This window comes from Oncorhynchus nerka, linkage group LG13 (genome assembly GCF_034236695.1).
Source record: "Oncorhynchus nerka isolate Pitt River linkage group LG13, Oner_Uvic_2.0, whole genome shotgun sequence".
Lineage (NCBI taxonomy): Eukaryota > Metazoa > Chordata > Actinopteri > Salmoniformes > Salmonidae > Oncorhynchus > Oncorhynchus nerka.
The window spans coordinates 90,646,973-90,669,981 of record NC_088408.1 but is presented as its reverse complement, the minus strand read 5'-3'; the positions used below and the strand labels follow the sequence as shown (position 1 = coordinate 90,669,981).

At 40.9% G+C, this 23,009-nt stretch overlaps 1 protein-coding gene across 1 annotated transcript in view; it reads left to right on the top strand.

The window, feature by feature from the left end:
- LOC115125177 (kinase suppressor of Ras 2-like) overlaps window positions 1-23,009 on the top strand; it is a 46,623-nt gene that overhangs the window by 674 nt on the left and 22,940 nt on the right. Inside the window, exons 2-6 of the mRNA XM_065026079.1 lie at window positions 1,115-1,274; window positions 1,747-1,942; window positions 7,860-7,956; window positions 8,122-8,255; window positions 14,591-14,725. Coding sequence (XP_064882151.1) covers window positions 1,115-1,274; window positions 1,747-1,942; window positions 7,860-7,956; window positions 8,122-8,255; window positions 14,591-14,725 — 722 coding nt within the window. The remainder of the gene's footprint in view (window positions 1-1,114; window positions 1,275-1,746; window positions 1,943-7,859; window positions 7,957-8,121; window positions 8,256-14,590; window positions 14,726-23,009) is intronic.

Here is a 23,009-nt window from a genome sequence, read left to right as displayed (position 1 = left end):
TTCATCTACTTCCCCAGAGTCAGATGAACTTGTGGATACCATTTTTATGTATCTGTGTCCAGTATAAAGGAGGTTAGAGGTAGTTTTGCAAACTAATGCTAACTAGCATTAGCGCAATGCCTGGAAGTCTATGGTATCTACTAGCATGCTAGTAGAGGAAGGGCCTTATTGACAAAATCCCGAAGTATCCCTTTAATAGATAAGATTTAATCTAATATTCAGAGATGAAGACCTCTCACCATTCTTATGTTAGGTAGGGTCAACATTTTCAAAATTAATATATTACCAAGGTTGATGTATGTAATTGCTGCAAAAAAAATGAATAGCCATCAATTGGAAAGTTTCTTATCCACCCTCAATAACAAACTGCAGGGTTGATCTAGCTACATCCTGTTAGACCTTACAGAACATCCAGGATAAACCAGACATATTTGACAGAATTTGTAAATTGTATGTTGACCATCTTCGAGAATGTTTTGTATAGTGGGTGTTTTGTTGTTGTTGTTGTGTTTTTGTGTTGTATGAAAAAATACATAAATACAAATAAAACACTTATTGTGGACCTGGATTGAAAGGAGTTTCACTCTTCCTCTCCTCTTCCTCTCCTCTTCATCTTCCTCTCCTCTTCCTCTCCTCTCCATCTTCCTCTCATTTTCCTCTCTCCTTCATTTTCCTCTCCTCTTCATCTTTCTCTCCTCTCCATCTTCATCTTCCTCTCATCTTCCTCTCCTCTTGATCTTCATCTTCCTCTTCATCTTCCTCTCCTCTTGATCTTCCTTTTCATTTTCCTCTCATCTTCCTCTCCTCTTGATTTTCCTCTTCATCTTCCTCTCCTCTTCCTCTCATCTTCCTCTCCTCTTCATCTTCCTCTCCTCCTCCTCTCCTCATCTTCCTCTCCTCCTCATCTTCCTCTCATGTTCCTCTCCTCTTCGTTGTCTCTTCATGTTCCTCTCCCCTTCATCTTCTCTTCACCCTCATCTTCCTCTCCTGTTCCTCTCCTCTTCGTTGTCTCTTCATGTTCCTCTCCTCTTCATCTTCATCTTCATCTTCCTCTCCTCTTCATATTCCTCTCCTCTCTATCTTCCTGTCCTCTTCATCTTCCTTTCCTGAACAGAACGATGAGGTGGAGGATTCAGAAGATGAATTTGAGGAGATGAACCTGTCTCTGCTGTCGGCCCGTAACTTCCCCCGCAAGGCCAGCCAGACATCCATCTACCTCCAGGAGTGGGACATCCCCTTCAAACAGCTGGAGATCGGAGAACTCATCGGGAAAGGTAATAGAATAGAATACAAAACAATTGTATTAGTCCAACTGTTACATCTGTTCTATATTGCCCCATACAATGCAGTCACAGTCATTTGAAAAGAGCACATGGTCAGCCATTGTGCAGAATCCTTGGAGCTAGATTAAAAAATAATAATAATGTAACTAGGCAAGTCAGTTCTTATTTACAATAACAGCCTACCGGGGAGCAGTGGGTTAACTGCCTTGTTCAAGGGAAGAACGACAGATTTTTACCTTGTCAGTTTGGGGATTTGATCCAGCAACCGAACACTCTAACCACTAGGCTACCTGCTGCCCTGAAGTGCCTTGCTTCAGGGTCACAATGGTGGGACATTTTAGCTGGGATCTGACACTAGTAGTCCTTTAGTTACCAATTCAGATCCAACTTGAGATTTGAACCAGCGACCCTCTGGCTACAGGTCCACCTCTCTAATCTCTAAGTTATCTTCTGTTCTCTTCAGGTCGCTTCGGGCTAGTGTTCCACGGGCGCTGGCATGGTGAGGTGGCCATCCGCCTCATCGACATCGAGCGGGACAACGAGGACCAGCTGAAGGCCTTCAAGCGGGAGGTGATGGCCTACCGTAACACCCGACATGAGAACGTAGTCCTCTTCATGGGTGTCTGCATGAGCCCTCCACACCTGGCCATCATCACCAGGTGAGTCCCCTAAACCCTCACCTGTGTGTGTGTGTGTGTGTGGTCCTGTTCATGGGTGTCTGCATGAGCCCCCCACCCCTGGCCATCTTCACCAGGTGAGTCCCCTAAACCCTCACCTGTGTGTGTATGTGTGTGTGTGTGTGTGTGTGTGTGTGTGTGTGGTCCTGTTCATGGGTGTCTGCATGAGCCCCCCACCCCTGGCCATCTTCACCAGGTGAGTCCCCTAAACCCTCACCTGTGTGTGTGTGTTTGTGTGTGTGTGTGTGGTCCTGTTCATGGGTGTCTGCATGAGCCCCTCACCCCTGGCCATCTTCACCAGGTGAGCCCCCTACCCCTGGCCATCTTCACCAGGTGAGCCCCCTACCCTGGCCATCTTCACCAGGTGAGCCCCCCACCCCTGGCCATCTTCACCAGGTGAGTGATGATGTTTGTCATTCCTGAGCTCTGTTCCAACATGGATCCCAGCCAACTGACGAACTGACTGTGGTCTTCTAATCGAACTGCATCAGTAAGCATGTCGTTGTGGGTCCTCTTCAAGTACAGGATGGGGAATTGGGTCTGACAACCCTGCCATAATTATACTGGACAGTTTAGGAACAGCAATACATTAAGTAACATCTGTGATGGTTGGTGGTAGTCCCATACCACCAGCTGGTCTCTTAGTGTAGGGAAGCAGCTCAACCCTTTTAACGTCACAGTAACCCCCTCCTTAAATTCCCCTCTCCTGTCTCTGATCCCACAGTGTTAACCTCCTAGAGTGGTGAAGTGGATGCTATCCTTTTTCTGAACGTTGACATCAAACTCCCTGCAAAGCAGTGAAGCAGTGAAGCTGTGTAAAACAATACACAATACTCTGGTGAAGTAGCTTAGCTACATAGTATGAGTGACCCAGTCTTTGTTACCCTGGGGCCTGAGTCAGAGTCTCTCTCTCTTCAACAAGGGTGATGTTTTTGTAGATTCACTATAGATCATCATACAGCGCTCCATTCCCTTCTGGAGCACTAGTGTGTGACATGGGTGTCTCAATGAAGCCAAAGGCAGTGTCCTGGCTGTGCTGTCTGGCTGAGCTGATTTGAAGTGCACTGGGTTGAGCCAAGCCGGGTGTGTAGTGATTCGCCACAGCCCTTGCGCGTTGTCTAAAGATCTGTGCTTACACAAAGACCTGCCTTTCAGGAAGCACCGTTATAGGTTTAGAGACATGGTATTGTTTGTCATGTAACAGGACACCCCTTTGTCAACAAAGGAAAGACTCCACAAAGTAACTGGTAAAAGTAACAAAACAACAATAATTCCTTTAATTCCTCTATTCGGCAGTTAAACTGCTGTGTCATTGTTTCTTCAGAGGAAATGTGAGGGTAACTCATCAAACCAGTCTGAAGCGTCCTCCCCTGTTATGATAACAGCTCAGTGCACAAAGTAGCAGAAATAATGTTTCACAAAAAAACTGAATCTAAAACCAGAGGATGTTTTGCTTGACTTTGTATTAGTACCGTGGCTTGTCTTTGTATTAGTACCGTGGCTTGTCTTTGTATTAGTACCGTGGCTTGTCTTTGTATTAGTACCGTGGCTTATCTTTGTATTAGTACCGTGGCTTGACTTTGTATTAGTACCGTGGCTTGTCTTTGTATTAGTACCGTGGCTTGTCTTTGTATTAGTACCGTGGCTTGTCTTTGTATTAGTACCGTGGCTTGTCTTTGTATTAGTACCGTGGCTTGACTTTGTATTAGTACCGTGGCTTGTCTTTGTATTAGTACCGTGGCTTGTCTTTGTATTAGTACCGTGGCTTGTCTTTGTATTAGTACCGTGGCTTGTCTTTGTATTAGTACCGTGGCTTGTCTTTGTATTAGTACCGTGGCTTGTCTTTGTATTAGTACCGTGGCTTGTCTTTGTATTAGTACCGTGGCTTGTCTTTGTATTAGTACCGTGGCTTGTCTTTGTATTAGTACCGTGGCTTGTCTTTGTATTAGTACCGTGGCTTGACTTTGTATTAGTACCGTGGCTTGTCTTTGTATTAGTACCGTGGCTTGTCTTTGTATTAGTACCGTGGCTTGTCTTTGTATTAGTACCGTGGCTTGACTTTGTATTAGTACCGTGGCTTGTCTTTGTATTAGTACCGTGGCTTGTCTTTGTATTAGTACCGTGGCTTGTCTTTGTATTAGTACCGTGGCTTGACTTTGTATTAGTACCGTGGCTTGTCTTTGTATTAGTACTGTGTAAACTTCAAGAATTATGCAGTTGAGTAAATTGAAATGCGGGATGTTATAGAAACAATGCCATTCCTTCCCTTATTGACCGAGTATCAACCCTGAATTGTCTGCATGACCCAAGATTGCAATAACCCTTTGAGCTAAAGCCTAGGCATTTACTCTGGGAGCTATAACACAACCTTTTGGCTGTCAGGCAAAATCACTCATCATGCAAGCATAGTTCGGCGAACCACCAACACTCGCAAACAATAGTTCAAAGGACTGCTTTACCTTGTACAAGTCCTGAGTGCTGAGATGAGTGAGTGCATGTAATCAAAATAAATGTTATAGCTAGCTGCATAGAGCCGCTCTAGTCTTAATTATTCCACTCAGGCTTATTACCCCGGAGACCAACAGGAAAAACATGTCAAATTGAATCTGAGTGAGGACGAAATTGGCTTATACCAGGCAGGGATGAAAGGTTAGTCAGTGATGCGGACAATTCAGCAAATATTAATATTGATTGTTTGTCTTTGATTCGCCATGAGTGGCTGTGTGTGTGGATTGATTTGCAAGAGCACCCGTAGCGTGGAATAATCATTAACCGTTTCCTGTCACTGAAGGTTTCTATCCATAAGGAATAATTACTCTGCTTTTCAAGGCTCTCTGAGTGTTTTGGTGACTTTATTGGCTTTTGCTCAGCAGAGAGAGCCACGAATACAACTCCATCCGTGTATTACTATCCTGACTGTATTCATCCCGACTGTTGACAACATGCACACACACACACACACACACTTGAAAGCTATGGCAGTAATTTATGTCATCCCTGGATGTTTATCGGTAGCTGAAGTTGTTGACGGTGCGTCATCAGGTGATATAAGGTCCCCATCCCGTCTCACAGAGCCAGAGCCCAGAGAGATGCTAAAAATGTCTCCTGTCACCTTACCTCGTTGTATGAATGAATATGCATGAAGCTCCGGTATCAGTTTGGCCCTCAGGCCATCTGGATGTCACCTAGCTGCGTCAATCCATCACATTCAGGGGGAGGGGAAGGCTTTGTGGTGAGAGGAGGAGGTGGGGTGAGGGGTGAAAGAAGGATAGGAGGATAGGGGTGAGGGGAGGAGCTTTGGGGTGATGGGAGGTGGGAGGCTTTAGGATGTGAGGAGATGTAATGATACTCTCTCTCAATTCAAAGGGCTTTATTGGCATGGGAAACATGTTTGCAGTGCCTAAGCAAGTGACACAGATAAGCGACACAGACACAGACACAGCCTTTACGACCAGGTCCACCTATACAAGGCAGCAGTGCCCACCTTCGCCCGGACCCTAAAGGACATCGCCCTCAAACGCAGCCCCAACACTTCACACAAAAGCAACAGATCAATAGACACCCCGGCCAGACCAGCAAGACACTCTCCCAGACCTGCGGGACCACCCTGTGAGGTTGTATAATGAAGAGGTCTGGTCTGACACGAGAGAGAGAGAGAGAGAGAGAGAGAGAGAGAGAGAGAGAGAGAGAGAGAGAGAGAGAGAGAGAGAGAGAGAGAGAGAGAGAGAGAGAGAGAGAGAGAGAGAGAGAGAGAGAGAGAGAGAGAGAGAGAGAGAGAGAGAGAGAGAGAGAGAGAGAGAGAGAGAGAGAGAGAATGAGCTTATCTTATCTTGCTGAGCTATCTCTTTCAGTCCAGCTGAAACTTTTTGGGGTTGCCCTGTGACATTACTGTTAGATGGCAGTCAACCCCTGGCTGTGATTCACCAGGAGTGGATAGATGGCAGTCAACCCCTGGCTGGGATTCACCGGGAATGGATAGATGGCAGTCAACCCCTGGCTGGGATTCACCAGGAATGGATAGATGGCAGTCAACCCCTGGCTGGGATTCACCAGGAGTGGATAGATGGCAGTCAACCCCTGGCTGGGATTCACCAGGAATGGATAGATGGCAGTCAACCCCTGGCTGGGATTCACCAGGAGTGGATAGATGGCAGTCAACCCCTGGCTGGGATTCACCAGGAATGGATAGATGGCAGTCAACCCCTGGCTGGGATTCACCAGGAATAGATAGATGGCAGTCAACACCTGGCTGGGATTCACCAGGAATGGATAGATGGCAGTCAACACCTGGCTGTGATTCACCAGGAATGGATAGATGGCAGTCAACACCTGGCTGTGATTCACCAGGAATGGATAGATGGCAGTCAACAGCTGGCTTTAGTTGTTCTCTGCTCTCATCCATCGCCTGCCCTCTGAGGCTAAACGAGAGGCCTTGGGGATAGATTGCAAACCAGTTATTCCTCCACTACAAAGCCAAATGCTCAGCTTGTGTTATTGGAGATGTAATGTTATGTGTAATATTCAATTAACAACAAAACAGAATGGATATGTATGTACACTGGACTGATACCACCATCATTATTGAATATTCAATTAACAACAAAACAGAATGGATATGTATGTACACTGGACTGATACCACCATCATTATTGAATATTCAATTAACAACAAAACAGAATGGATATGTCTGTACACTGGACTGATACCATCATCATTATTGAATATTCAATTAACAACAAAATCCCCCTGGGGAAAAAAGAAAAAACATATCATATGATTTCATTAAACAATGCTTCTCTTTCTATGAAGATGAATATATTATTCTATTCTATACTACTCTACTCTACTCTATACTAATCTCCTCTACTTTACTCTACTCTACTCTATTCTACTGTCCTCTACTTTACTCTACTCTATTCTACTCTACTCTATTCTACTCTCCTCTACTTTACTCTACTCTTTTCTAGTCTACACTACTCTACACTACTTTACTCTACTCTACTCTATTCTACTCTCCTCTACTCTATTCTACTCTACACTACACTACTCTACTCTACTCTATTCTACTCTCCTCTACATTACTCTACTCTATTCTACTCTACACTACTCTACTCTCCTCTACTTTACTCTATTCTACTCTACACTACTCTACACTATTCTACTCTATTCTACTCTCCTCTACTTTACTCTACTCTATTCTACTCTACACTACCCTGCCACTATATTCTACTCTACACTACTCTACTCTACTATATTCTACTCTACTCTACACTACTCTACTCTACTCTATTCTATTCTACTCTACTCTACTCTACTATATTCTACACTACACTACCATATTCTACTCTAAACTACTCTACACTACTCTATTCTACTCTATTCTACTCTACTATATTCTACTCTACACTACTCTACTCTACTCTATTCTACTCTATTCTACACTACTCTACACTACTCTACACTACTCTACTCTATTCTACTTTACTATATTCTACACTACTCTATTCTACTATATTCTACTCTACTATATTCTATTCTACTCTACACTACTCTACTATGTTCTACTCTACACTACTCTACTCTACCATATTCTACTCTACACCACTCAAATCTATTCTACTATACTATACTATATTCTACACTACTCTATTCTACTCTACACTACTCTGCATAACATCATTCTACACTACTAGACTATACTCTACTCTACTATATTCTACACTACACTACTATACACTACTCCACATTACACTACTCTACACTACTCTACTATACACCACTTTACACTACACTACTCTACTTTAATCTATTATTTTCTACTCTACCATACCTTACTCTATTATAATCTACTGTATTCTAATGTATGATGTGTTGTTAAGTTGTAATGTCTCTCTCTCAGCTTGTGTAAGGGAAGGACCCTGTATTCGGTGGTGAGGGATGCCAAAGTCATCCTGGATGTCAACAAGACCAGACAGATCGCCCAGGAGATGGTTAAGGTACTGTAATGTTTTTAAGACTCATTACACATTACCTTAACAACATAATCAATGTGTTGGAGACTGCCTGGATCATTCAATCAATACATTTCTTCTACAACAATATTGGTCACAAAATATGACGCAGTCTAGACTCGCAATGAGTTATGTTTGTGTTGTTTTCAGGGAATGGGCTATCTTCACGCCAAGGGGATCCTACACAAGGACATGAAGTCCAAGAATGTTTTCTATGACAACGGCAAAGTGGTCATCACCGACTTCGGACTCTTCACCATATCTGGGGTTCTGCAAGCCGGCAGGTTAGTACTTACTGTTGTACTTTACATTAAAGTTCAGTAGAGTGCAGTACAGTACAGTAGATGTGCTGGGATAAGATACATAGATACATCTGTTAAAAAAAGCATAAGTAGGAAAACAAAACGAAAGCAAATAGAAAGGAGTGTGTCATTATAACCCCACCTGCTGTGATAGTTACTTTACTGCAGTGATGATTATACTCTTAGTGGTTCAAACGTCTGTATTATGTAGAAAATTATATGGATCGGTGCTAATCTCTATTTAATTTGTCTCCCTGAGAGTGATTAAAGTCTATCTCTGCTTTCTTCTGCTGCTATGCTGAAATGACTGCTCCCTGAAAGCTCCCTGAAATGACTGCTCCCTGAAATGACTGCTCCCTGAAATGACTGCTCCCTGAAATGACTGCTTCCTGAAATTTACATTTACATTTAAGTCATTTAGCAGACGCTCTTATCCAGAGCGACTTACAAATTGGTGCGTTCACCTTAAGACATCCAGTGGAACAGCCACTTTACAATAGTGCATCTAAATCTTTTAAGGGGGGTGAGAAGGATTACTTTATCCTATCCTAGGTATTCCTGAAAGAGGTGGGGTTTCAGGTGTCTCCGGAAGGTGGTGATTGACTCCGCTGTCCTGGCGTCGTGAGGGAGTTTGTTCCACCATTGGGGGGCCAGAGCAGCGAACAGTTTTGACTGGGCTGCGCGGGAACTGTACTTCCTCAGTGGTAGGGAGGCGAGCAGGCCAGAGGTGGATGAACGCAGTGCCCTTGTTTGGGTGTAGGGCCTGATCAGAGCCTGGAGGTACTGAGGTGCCGTTCCCCTCACAGCTCCGTAGGCAAGCACCATGGTCTTGTAGCGGATGCGAGCTTCAACTGGAAGCCAGTGGAGAGAGCGGAGGAGCGGGGTGACGTGAGAGAACTTGGGAAGGTTGAACACCAGACGGGCTGCGGCGTTCTGGATGAGTTGTAGGGGTTTAATGGCACAGGCAGGGAGCCCAGCCAACAGCGAGTTGCAGTAATCCAGACGGGAGATGACAAGTGCCTGGATTAGGACCTGCGCTGCTTCCTGTGTGAGGCAGGGTCGTACTCTGCGGATGTTGTAGAGCATGAACCTACAAGAACGGGCCACCGCCTTGATGTTAGTTGAGAACGACAGGGTGTTGTCCAGGATCACGCCAAGGTTCTTAGCGCTCTGGGAGGAGGACACAATGGAGTTGTCAACCGTGATGGCGAGATCATGGAATGGGCAGTCCTTCCCCGGGAGGAAGAGCAGCTCCGTCTTGCCAAGGTTCAGCTTGAGGTGGTGATCCGTCATCCACACTGATATGTCTGCCAGACATGCAGAGATGCGATTCGCCACCTGGTCATAATGACTGCTTCCTGAAATGACTGCTCCCTGAAATGACTGCTTCATGAAATGACTGATTCCTGAAATGACTGCTCCCTGAAATGACTGCTTCCTGAAATGACTGCTCCCTGAAATGCCAACAGCCACAAGTTTCACACAGCAAAGCATCTTAATAAATCTTATTTCAATACTTATATATGGAGCAGCTTTACAGGCGTTAGCAACATGTTCAAAGGAAGTGTCTGTGTGTTTTTTTCTTTCTTTCAAAAACACTGCAAAGTACGTTTTCTTTGTCTCTTTAGATTTTGATTGACATATATGGTGAGACGACACCAACTGCTATAATTGACTGGTGATTAGGTTTGTCATGATGGATGTATTTCCATTTAATTGGCCACATCAATTAAAAATCTCCAGTAGGTATGAGATGTGTTCCTGCTATTGACTGTGAGACGATTACACGTGCTATGTACTACTAATTATTAGAATCAGCCGGCTTCCCAACGAGAGATATTGCATAGTGTGTTTTCAACAAGTTTGTACAACATAGTTGAAACGTGGTGTTGCGTAGGAGTGCATTTCAACACCATGGATGGAAGAGGGTAGGAAAAGTGTATGAGATGAGTCACTGTTTATGTCAAATGAAGATGGATGGTTTTATATTGGCATTCTTAACACTCATTAAAACCTGAAGCCTCTTCTAAATAAATTCTGAAGTGTTACTGTAGACAGATATGCAATCCTGTAACATGATGCAACATGCACCTAGATCTTATACAGCCTTGTCCAGTCTATTGTTAGTTTCCAGTATAGCCAACTGCCATTTAGGTTTGCTCTGGAATCAATACTTTGTATAGTACTATAGTAATTTACTCAACCTGGTCTCAAAGCATTTCATATTCTTCTGTACGTAAATCTGAGACCCCCCATTTAGTGTGATATGTTTTACGTTTTTTTTATGGCAATTATTGATTTGTGGATGTCCATCACTCATTTTGTGTGATATGCTACAAATTACAATTCAAATGATATGTTACAAATTTGCAAAACATATGATATGTTACAAATACTAGCTAGGTGACTAGGCAGCTAACGCTAGCTGGCTAGTTAACGTTAGCTAGGCTAGAAGTTGGGGTTAGGGTTAAGTTTAGGTTAAAGGGGAAGGGGAAAGATTAGCTAAAAAGGTTAAGGTTAGGGGAACGGTTAGCTAACAAATTGCTAAAAAGTGGTAAGTAGTTGAAAAGTTGCCAATTAGCTAAAATGCTAAAGTTGTCCGTGATGAGATTCAAACTCACAACCTTTAGGTTGCTATATGTTTTCATTATACACCAACCCACCCTACTTTAGTTTTTTGACTTAAGTAACCATCTGTCTAATGTAACCATACCAAACGTAACATACGGTATCATACTACTTTGAGTGTCCCGGATGTACATTTACTATGTTACGTCTAGTCAATGAGACCAGGCTGGTTGACTAGACAGAAGCAGGAGCAAAACAGAATGTGTGTATGGACACAACATCTAAAGATTCTAACAGATCAAAGAATATGTGATTCACTCTGATCATTGTGTTAGGATTGTTTTAAGGAACTGTTGTTACTGCAATGCCGAACAGAGAAAACCTGGAAAGGTTTTTCTTTTGTATTTCCTGTTGTGCTATTTGACTTACAGTGTACAAAAGTCTCTATGAAATGACTGTGCACCAATGCTCACAATGGCCACACTAAGGCTTACTGTTTGTCAGGTTATCATTTGATGTTTTTGGCATCTCTCTGGACGATGAAGAAAGCCACCCCAAAAGTATTGGGAAAATAATCTAAATATGTTTTTGTTGCTGTTTTTGAGACGTCCCATCCTCCACCTGACTCCTGATTAAACCCTCGTAGACGTCTGGTATTGTCGTCAATACCCAGAAGCCTCTATTTCAAAGTTGAACATCTAAATTAATTTCTGGGAACAAATAGCTAGGTGTGAGATGGTTAATCTAACGTCAGTAGTTGTGACTTGTTTATGTTGTTGTTTATTTTCATTGGCAGGCAAGACAGCTTGCTAATAAACAGGTCTGACGGAATGACAAGACAAACATTTACCTACCGCCCCTCACTCTCAGCAGGAACGTTATGTTGTGGTGGCGGCAGGAGTGTGTGTGTGTATCATACAAACAGGAGTGTTTCTCATTTTTACCGGGAAATGTTTGACAACCATTCATGTAGTGTCACCCTGCCAAACACACATGAGGATATGTAGATGTCTGAAATGTCAACAATACTGGGCCTCTGCTAACTGGCAGTTGAATAATCAGCCTGTTGTTTTCATTGAACCAGGCAAGTCACTTAAGAACACATTCTTAATTACAATGACTGCCTAGGAACAGTGGGTTAACTACCTTGTTCAGTGGCAGAACGACAGACCAAACCTTTCGGGTTACTGACTCAGTACTCAAACCACTAGGCTACCTTCCGCCCCTGGTTATCTCTTTTTTTTGGTAGGAAAACTTTCTCACCTACCAAAGCCAACCCTCTGAATGATGAATTATCATTATCACCAAGAGAAAATAAACAACGCCCTGCATATTTATCTTCATCATTAAATAAGAACTACAGTGGGTAGCTAAATGAAACCATCAGTTTCATGACTCAACATGTTGTTGTGTGCATCATGATGAAAACCGATGAATGAGTGGGCAGATAGCAGATCCTTTGGATGGATATACCCACAGTAGTGCAATGCAGTGCTGTGTATTATTGCAGCGCTGCCAGTGTCCCTGTCTATTTGACTGAGTCAGTGAGCGCTCAGGATGCATTTTGAAGTAGTTGAGAATGTCAGAAGGGTTGTGGTCTATTTGATTTGAGTTGATTTATTAGGATCCCCAGTGGTGGCAGCTAGTCTTACTGGGGTTCAACACATAACGGAAAATATATTACAGACAAAAGACTTTACATACATTTAAAATATGAACATGTAGTGTGTTTGTGTGTGCCTCTATCAGTTCCACGTACACGTCAGTACATACACACAACAAGTAGGTGACATGGGGGAGAGGCGTTGTGTCATGAAGTGTTGCTTCATTTTTGTTTTTTTGAAACCAGGTTTGCTGTTCACTTGGCCATATGAGATTGAAGGGAGTTCCATGCACTCGTGGCTTTGTATAATACTGTACATTTCCTTTCATTTGTTCTAAACCTGGGGACTGTGAAAAAAAACCTAGTGGCATGTCTGGTGGGGTAAGTGTGTGTGTCAGTGCTGCGTGTAAGTTGACTATGCAAACAATTAGGAATTTCCAACACATTAATGTTTCTTATTAAAACAAGAAGTGATGCAGTCAGTCTTTCCTCAACTCTTAGCCAAGAGAGACTGGAATGCATAGTATTAATATTAGCCCTCTGTTCTGGACCAGCTGCAGCTTAACTAGGTCTTTCTTTGCAGCACTTGACCATATGACTGGACAATAATCACGATAAGATAACACTAGAGACTGCAGGACTTGTTGTGTGAAGTGTGGTGTCAAAAAAGCAGGCAGGATCACTGGACAGATAGTAGCAGTTCCAGCAACTGATGCCAACCGAGTCGCGGGATCCAAACTCAAAAGGTAGCTAGCTAGTAACCAAACTTTTTCAATTGACTTTCTAGCAGGTATCAAGGTAAGACCCAGATGCAGACTGTGTCGAAGTAACAATGTTTATTACAGCCACAGGGGCAAAGGTACAGGACGGCAGGCACTGTCAGGGTCAGTGGCAGGCAGAGTGGTCAGGTGGGCACGTACAGGGTCAGGACAGGCAAGGGTCAAAAACCAGGAGGACGAGAAAAGAGAGACTGGGGAAAAGCAGATGCTGAGACACAAAAACGCTGGTTGACTTGACAAACAAGACGAGCTGGCAACAGGCAAACAGAGAACACCGGTATAAATACACAGGGCATCATAGGGAAGATGGGCGACACCTGGAGAGGGGTGGAGACAATCACAAAGACAGGTGAAACAGATCAGGGTGTGACACTTTCAGAACTTTCCAAAACAACGAACTTCCCAAAACAACAACCTGAGAGAGAGAGATAAGAGAGAGAGGAGAGAAGAGAGAGAGAGATGGGAGAATGAGAGTGATAGAGATATAAGAGAGAGATGGAAGAATGAAAGAGATGGAGAGATAAGAGAGATGGGAGAATGAGAGAGATAAGAGAGATGTGTGAGAGAGAGATAGAGAGATGGGAGAGAAAGAGAGAGAGAGAGATGGGAAAGATAAAGAGAGAGAGAGAGATAAAGAGAGATGGTATGAACATGATGGAGAGAGAGGGAGAAGAGAGCCTGACTGAGCCATCAGGATTTAGACTTTCTAATGGGGTGTGATGTCATCCAGAAATATGTCTCAGGGTGCGTTTGGGGTGTGATGTCATCCAGCAGGATGTCTCAGGGTGCGTTTGGGGTGTGATGTCATCCAGCAGGATGTCTCAGGGTGCGTTTGGGGTGTGATGTCATCCAGCAGGATGTCTCAGGGTGCGTTTGGGGTGTGATGTCATCCAGCAGGATGTCTCAGGGTGCGTTTGGGGTGTGATGTCATCCAGCAGGATGTCTCAGGGTGCGTTTGGGGTGTGATGTCATCCAGCAGGATGTCTCAGGGTGCGTTTGGGGTGTGATGTCATCCAGCAGGATGTCTCAGGGTGCGTTTGTGTAGATGGGAAAGAAAAGGACAGATTCATCCTTGACACAAAACGATGCCTTCCAGATGTTTTAGATGTCTTCTGGTGTGTGTATGAACTACTGGAAGTATGAATTATGAGTTTCAATTAAACAATAATACTGTATTTAGATCAAGATAACAACACATAAGTAGCAGAAATGTTCAACCCCATAACTGCTTTATCTGTATAGGGATGATATTAATTCATTCTGAACAATTATAACAAAAAAATGGTGGCCATTAACTTTGAGAAAACTTTGAAGGACCTCACACCGTTCCGCATTCAGACTGTTGTTGACCTGTCTCTATTCTGCAGCCGTAGAGAGGACAAGCTGAGGATCCCCAGTGGATGGTTGTGTCACCTGGCCCCTGAAATAGTCTCTCAGCTCTCCCCGGAAACAGAGGAGGACAAGCTGCCTTTCTCCAAACAGTCAGACGTCTTTGCTTTCGGGTGAGTACCGCTACGTTGCAAATGGTACCCTATTCCATATGTAGTGTGCTACTCTCGACCAGGGTCCATATCTCTCTGGTTAAATGTAGTGCACTATTTAGGGAATAGGATGCCATTTGGAATACACTACGTGTCCCTTGCCGCTTCTCTTTTGTTATGAGGAGTTGTTCAGGAGCCTCTTCACTCTCTGTCTAGTTTTCATTGGATTTTCAAGCCCGATTGTATTGACTTGAATGAAATTGGATAAACTTTATCCCACTAGGGGAAATTGGGTTTGTCACCAGCAAGACAAATACTATAATGCTCATTTACCATCTCTTTCCATCTTCCGTCTCAGCCATCTTCCTTCTCATCCATCTTTCTTCTCATCCATCTTCCCTCTCATCCATGTTTGGAAGGGTTATAATAAAATGGTCATAATAGCTAGAATGGCTATAATAACCGAAAGCCAGGAGTTTTCCAGTCTACCTGACCTAACCAAGAAAAACGAACATAAAAGTACCATAGATATAACACTGACCCTAGTTATAACACTGTCTCTAGTTATAATACTAGTTATAAAACTGACCCTAGTTATAACACTGTCTCTAGTTATAATACTAGTTATAAAACTGACCCTAGTTATAACACTGACCCCAGTTATAACACTGTCTCTAGTTATAATACTAGTTATAACACTGACCCTAGTTATAACACTGTCTCTAGTTATAATACTAGTTATAACACCGTCTCTAGTTATAACACTGACCCCAGTTATAACACTGTCTCTAGTTATAATACTAGTTATAACACTGACCCTAGTTATAACACTGTCTCTAGTTATAATACTAGTTATAACACTGTCTCTAGTTATAACACTAGTTATAACACGGACCCCAGTTATAACACTAGTTATAACACTGACCCTAGTTATAAAACTGACCATAGTTAACACTAGTTATAACACTAACCCTAGTTATAACACTGACCCTAGTTAACACTAGTTATAACACTGACCCTAGTTATAACACTAGTTATAACACTGACCCTAGTTAACACTAGTTATAACACTGACCCTAGTTATAATGCTGACCCTAGTTAACACTAGTTATAACACTGACTCTAGTTTTAACAATAGTTATAACACTCACCCTAGTTATAACACTGACCCTAGTTGTAACACTGACCCTAGTTATAACACTAGTTATAACACTGACCCCAGTTATAACACTGACCCTAGTTATAACACTAGTTATAACACTGACCCTAGTTATAAAACTGACCATAGTTAACACTAGTTATAACACTGGCCCTAGTTATAACACTGACCCTAGTTAACACTAGTTATAACACGGACCCCAGTTATAACACTAGTTATAACACTGACCCTAGTTATAAAACTGACCATAGTTAACACTAGTTATAACACTAACCCTAGTTATAACACTGACCCTAGTTAACACTAGTTATAACACTGACCCTAGTTATAACACTAGTTATAACACTGACCCTAGTTAACACTAGTTATAACACTGACCCTAGTTATAACACTGACCCTAGTTAACACTAGTTATAACACTGACCCCAGTTATAACACTAGTTATAACACTGCCCCCAGTTATAACACTAGTTATAACACTGACCCTAGTTAACACTAGTTATAACACTGACCCTAGTTATTACACTAGTTTTAACACTGACCCTAGTTATAACACTGCCCCTAGTAATAACACTAGTTATAACACCGCCTCTAGTTATAACACTGATCCTAGTTAACACTAGTTATAACACTGACCCTAGTTATAACATTAGTTATACCACTGACCCCAGGTATAACACTAGTTATAACACTGACCCTAGTTAACACTAGTTATAACACTGACCCTAGTTATTACACTAGTTTGAACTCTGACCCTAGTTATAACACTAGTTATAACACTGACCCTAGTTAAAACACTAGTTTTAACACTGACCCTAGTTATAACACTAGTTATAACACTGACCCTAGTTATAAAACTGACCATAGTTAACACTAGTTATAACACTGACCCTAGTTATTACACTAGTTTTAACACTGACCCTAGTTATAACACTAGTTATAACACTGACCCTAGTTATAAAACTGACCATAGTTAACACTAGTTATAACACTGGCCCTAGTTATAACACTGGCCCTAGTTAACACTAGTTATAACACTCACCATAGTTATAACACTGACCCCAGTTATAACACTAGTTATATAACACTAGTTATAACACTGGCCCTAGTTATAACACTGGCCCTAGTTAACACTAGTTATAACACTCACCCTAGTTATAACACGGACCCTAGTTAACACTAGTTATAACATTGACCCTAGTTATAACACTAGTTATAAGACTCACCCTAGTTATAACACTGACCCTAGTTATAACACTGGCCCTAGTTGTAACACTGACCCTAGTTAACACTAGTTATAACACTGGCCCTAGTTAACACTAGTTATAACACTAACGCTAGTTATAACACTGACCCTAGTTAACACTAGTTATAACACTGGCCCTAGTTAACACTAGTTATAACACTCATCCTAGTTATAACACTGACCCTAGTTAACACTAGTTATAACATTGACCCTAGTTATAACACTAGTTATAACACTGACTCCAGTTATAACACTGACCCTAGTTAACACTAGTTATAACACTGACCCTAGTTATAACACTGACCCTAGTTAACACTAGTTATAACACTGAACCCAGTTATAACACTAGTTATAACACTGCCCCCAGTTATAACACTAGTTATAACACTGACCCTAGTTAACACTAGGTTTAACACTGACCCTAGTTATTACACTAGTTTTAACACTGACCCTAGTTATAACACTGCCCCTAGTAATAACACTAGTTATAACACCGCCTCTAGTTATAACACTGACCCTAGTTAACACTAGTTATAACACTGACCCTAGTTATAACATTAGTTATACCACTGACCCCAGGTATAACACTAGTTATAACACTGACCCTAGTTAACACTAGTTATAACACTGACCCTAGTTATTACACTAGTTTGAACTCTGACCCTAGTTATAACACTAGTTATAACACTGACCCTAGTTAAAACACTAGTTTTAACACTGACCCTAGTTATAACACTAGTTATAACACTGACCCTAGTTATAAAACTGACCATAGTTAACACTAGTTATAACACTGACCCTAGTTATTACACTAGTTTTAACACTGACCCTAGTTATAACACTAGTTATAACACTGACCCTAGTTATAAAACTGACCATAGTTAACACTAGTTATAACACTGACCCTAGTTATACCACTGGCCCTAGTTATAACACTGGCCCTAGTTAACACTAGTTATAACACTCACCATAGTTATAACACTGACCCCAGTTATAACACTGGCCCTAGTTGTAACACTGACCCTAGTTAACACTAGTTATAACACTGGCCCTAGTTAACACTAGTTATAACACAAACCCTAGTTATAACACTGACCCTAGTTAACACTAGTTATAACATTGACCCTAGTTATAACACTAGTTATAACACTGACCCCAGTTATAACACTGACCCTAGTTAACACTAGTTATAACACTGGCCCTAGTTAACACTAGTTATAACACTCACCCTAGTTATAATACGGACCCTAGTTAACACTAGTTATAACATTGACCCTAGTTATAACACTAGTTATAACACTCACCCTAGTTATAACACTGACCCTAGTTATAACACTGGCCCTAGTTGTAACACTGACCTAGTTAACACTAGTTATAACACTGGCCCTAGTTAACACTAGTTATAACACAAACCCTAGTTATAACACTGACCCTAGTTAACACTAGTTATAACATTGACCCTAGTTATAACACTAGTTATAACACTGACCCCAGTTATAACACTGACCCTAGTTAACACTAGTTATAACACTGACCCTAGTTGTAACAATAGTTATAACACTGGCCCTAGTTAACACTAGTTATAACACTCACCCTAGTTAACACTAGTTAACACTAGTTATAACACGGACCCAGTTATAACACTAGTTATAACACTGACCCTAGTTATAAAACTGACCATAGTTAACACTAGTTATAACACTAACCCTAGTTATAACACTGACCCTAGTTAACACTAGTTATAACACTGACCCTAGTTATAACACTAGTTATAACACTGACCCTAGTTATAACACTGACCCTAGTTAACACTAGTTATAACACTGAACCCAGTTATAACACTAGTTATAACACTGCCCCCAGTTATAACACTAGTTATAACACTGACCCTAGTTAACACTAGTTATAACACTGACCCTAGTTATTACACTAGTTTTAACACTGACCCTAGTTATAACACTGCCCCTAGTTAACACTAGTTATAACATTGACCCTAGTTATAACACTAGTTATAACACTGACTCCAGTTATAACACTGACCCTAGTTAACACTAGTTATAACACTGACCCTAGTTATAACACTGACCCTAGTTAACACTAGTTATAACACTGAACCCAGTTATAACACTAGTTATAACACTGCCCCCAGTTATAACACTAGTTATAACACTGACCCTAGTTAACACTAGTTATAACACTGACCCTAGTTATTACACTAGTTTTAACACTGACCCTAGTTATAACACTGCCCCTAGTAATAACACTAGTTATAACACCGCCTCTAGTTATAACACTGACCCTAGTTAACACTAGTTATAACACTGACCCTAGTTATAACATTAGTTATACCACTGACCCCAGGTATAACACTAGTTATAACACTGACCCTAGTTAACACTAGTTATAACACTGACCCTAGTTATTACACTAGTTTGAACTCTGACCCTAGTTATAACACTAGTTATAACACTGACCCTAGTTAAAACACTAGTTTTAACACTGACCCTAGTTATAACACTAGTTATAACACTGACCCTAGTTATAAAACTGACCATAGTTAACACTAGTTATAACACTAACCCTAGTTATAACACTGACCCTAGTTAACACTAGTTATAACACTGACCCTAGTTATAACACTAGTTATAACACTGACCCTAGTTATAACACTGACCCTAGTTAACACTAGTTATAACACTGAACCCAGTTATAACACTAGTTATAACACTGCCCCCAGTTATAACACTAGTTATAACACTGACCCTAGTTAACACTAGTTATAACACTGACCCTAGTTATTACACTAGTTTTAACACTGACCCTAGTTATAACACTGCCCCTAGTTAACACTAGTTATAACATTGACCCTAGTTATAACACTAGTTATAACACTGACTCCAGTTATAACACTGACCCTAGTTAACACTAGTTATAACACTGACCCTAGTTATAACACTGACCCTAGTTAACACTAGTTATAACACTGAACCCAGTTATAACACTAGTTATAACACTGCCCCCAGTTATAACACTAGTTATAACACTGACCCTAGTTAACACTAGTTATAACACTGACCCTAGTTATTACACTAGTTTTAACACTGACCCTAGTTATAACACTGCCCCTAGTAATAACACTAGTTATAACACCGCCTCTAGTTATAACACTGACCCTAGTTAACACTAGTTATAACACTGACCCTAGTTATAACATTAGTTATACCACTGACCCCAGGTATAACACTAGTTATAACACTGACCCTAGTTAACACTAGTTATAACACTGACCCTAGTTATTACACTAGTTTGAACTCTGACCCTAGTTATAACACTAGTTATAACACTGACCCTAGTTAAAACACTAGTTTTAACACTGACCCTAGTTATAACACTAGTTATAACACTGACCCTAGTTATAAAACTGACCATAGTTAACACTAGTTATAACACTGACCCTAGTTATTACACTAGTTTTAACACTGACCCTAGTTATAACACTAGTTATAACACTGACCCTAGTTATAAAACTGACCATAGTTAACACTAGTTATAACACTGACCCTAGTTATACCACTGGCCCTAGTTATAACACTGGCCCTAGTTAACACTAGTTATAACACTCACCATAGTTATAACACTGACCCCAGTTATAACACTGGCCCTAGTTGTAACACTGACCCTAGTTAACACTAGTTATAACACTGGCCCTAGTTAACACTAGTTATAACACAAACCCTAGTTATAACACTGACCCTAGTTAACACTAGTTATAACATTGACCCTAGTTATAACACTAGTTATAACACTGACCCCAGTTATAACACTGACCCTAGTTAACACTAGTTATAACACTGGCCCTAGTTAACACTAGTTATAACACTCACCTAGTTATAATACGGACCCTAGTTAACACTAGTTATAACATTGACCCTAGTTATAACACTAGTTATAACACTCACCCTAGTTATAACACTGACCCTAGTTATAACACTGGCCCTAGTTGTAACACTGACCCTAGTTAACACTAGTTATAACACTGGCCCTAGTTAACACTAGTTATAACACAAACCCTAGTTATAACACTGACCCTAGTTAACACTAGTTATAACATTGACCCTAGTTATAACACTAGTTATAACACTGACCCCAGTTATAACACTGACCCTAGTTAACACTAGTTATAACACTGACCCTAGTTGTAACAATAGTTATAACACTGGCCCTAGTTAACACTAGTTATAACACTCACCCTAGTTAACACTAGTTAACACTAGTTATAACACGGACCCAGTTATAACACTAGTTATAACACTGACCCTAGTTATAAAACTGACCATAGTTAACACTAGTTATAACACTAACCCTAGTTATAACACTGACCCTAGTTAACACTAGTTATAACACTGACCCTAGTTATAACACTAGTTATAACACTGACCCTAGTTAACACTAGTTATAACACTGACCCTAGTTATAACACTGACCCTAGTTAACACTAGTTATAACACTGACCCCAGTTATAACACTAGTTATAACACTGCCCCCAGTTATAACACTAGTTATAACACTGACCCTAGTTAACACTAGTTATAACACTGACCCTAGTTATTACACTAGTTTTAACACTGACCCTAGTTATAACACTGCCCCTAGTAATAACACTAGTTATAACACCGCCTCTAGTTATAACACTGACCCTAGTTAACACTAGTTATAACACTGACCCTAGTTATAACATTAGTTATACCACTGACCCCAGGTATAACACTAGTTATAACACTGACCCTAGTTAACACTAGTTATAACACTGACCCTAGTTATTACACTAGTTTGAACTCTGACCCTAGTTATAACACTAGTTATAACACTGACCCTAGTTAAAACACTAGTTTTAACACTGACCCTAGTTATAACACTAGTTATAACACTGACCCTAGTTATAAAACTGACCATAGTTAACACTAGTTATAACACTGACCCTAGTTATTACACTAGTTTTAACACTGACCCTAGTTATAACACTAGTTATAACACTGACCCTAGTTATAAAACTGACCATAGTTAACACTAGTTATAACACTGGCCCTAGTTATAACACTGGCCCTAGTTAACACTAGTTATAAAACTCACCATAGTTATAACACTGACCCCAGTTATAACACTAGTTATAACACTGACCCTAGTTAACACTAGTTATAACACTGACCCTAGTTATAACACTGACCCTAGTTAACACTAGTTATAACACTGACCCCAGTTATAACACTAGTTATAACACTGCCCCCAGTTATAACACTAGTTATAACACTGACCCTAGTTAACACTAGTTATAACACTGACCCTAGTTATTACACTAGTTTTAACACTGACCCTAGTTATAACACTGCCCCTAGTAATAACACTAGTTATAACACCGCCTCTAGTTATAACACTGACCCTAGTTAACACTAGTTATAACACTGACCCTAGTTATAACATTAGTTATACCACTGACCCCAGGTATAACACTAGTTATAACACTGACCCTAGTTAACACTAGTTATAACACTGACCCTAGTTATTACACTAGTTTGAACTCTGACCCTAGTTATAACACTAGTTATAACACTGACCCTAGTTAAAACACTAGTTTTAACACTGACCCTAGTTATAACACTAGTTATAAAACTGACCCTAGTTATAAAACTGACCATAGTTAACACTAGTTATAACACTGACCCTAGTTATTACACTAGTTTTAACACTGACCCTAGTTATAACACTAGTTATAACACTGACCCTAGTTATAAAACTGACCATAGTTAACACTAGTTATAACACTGGCCCTAGTTATAACACTGGCCCTAGTTAACACTAGTTATAACACTCACCATAGTTATAACACTGACCCCAGTTATAAC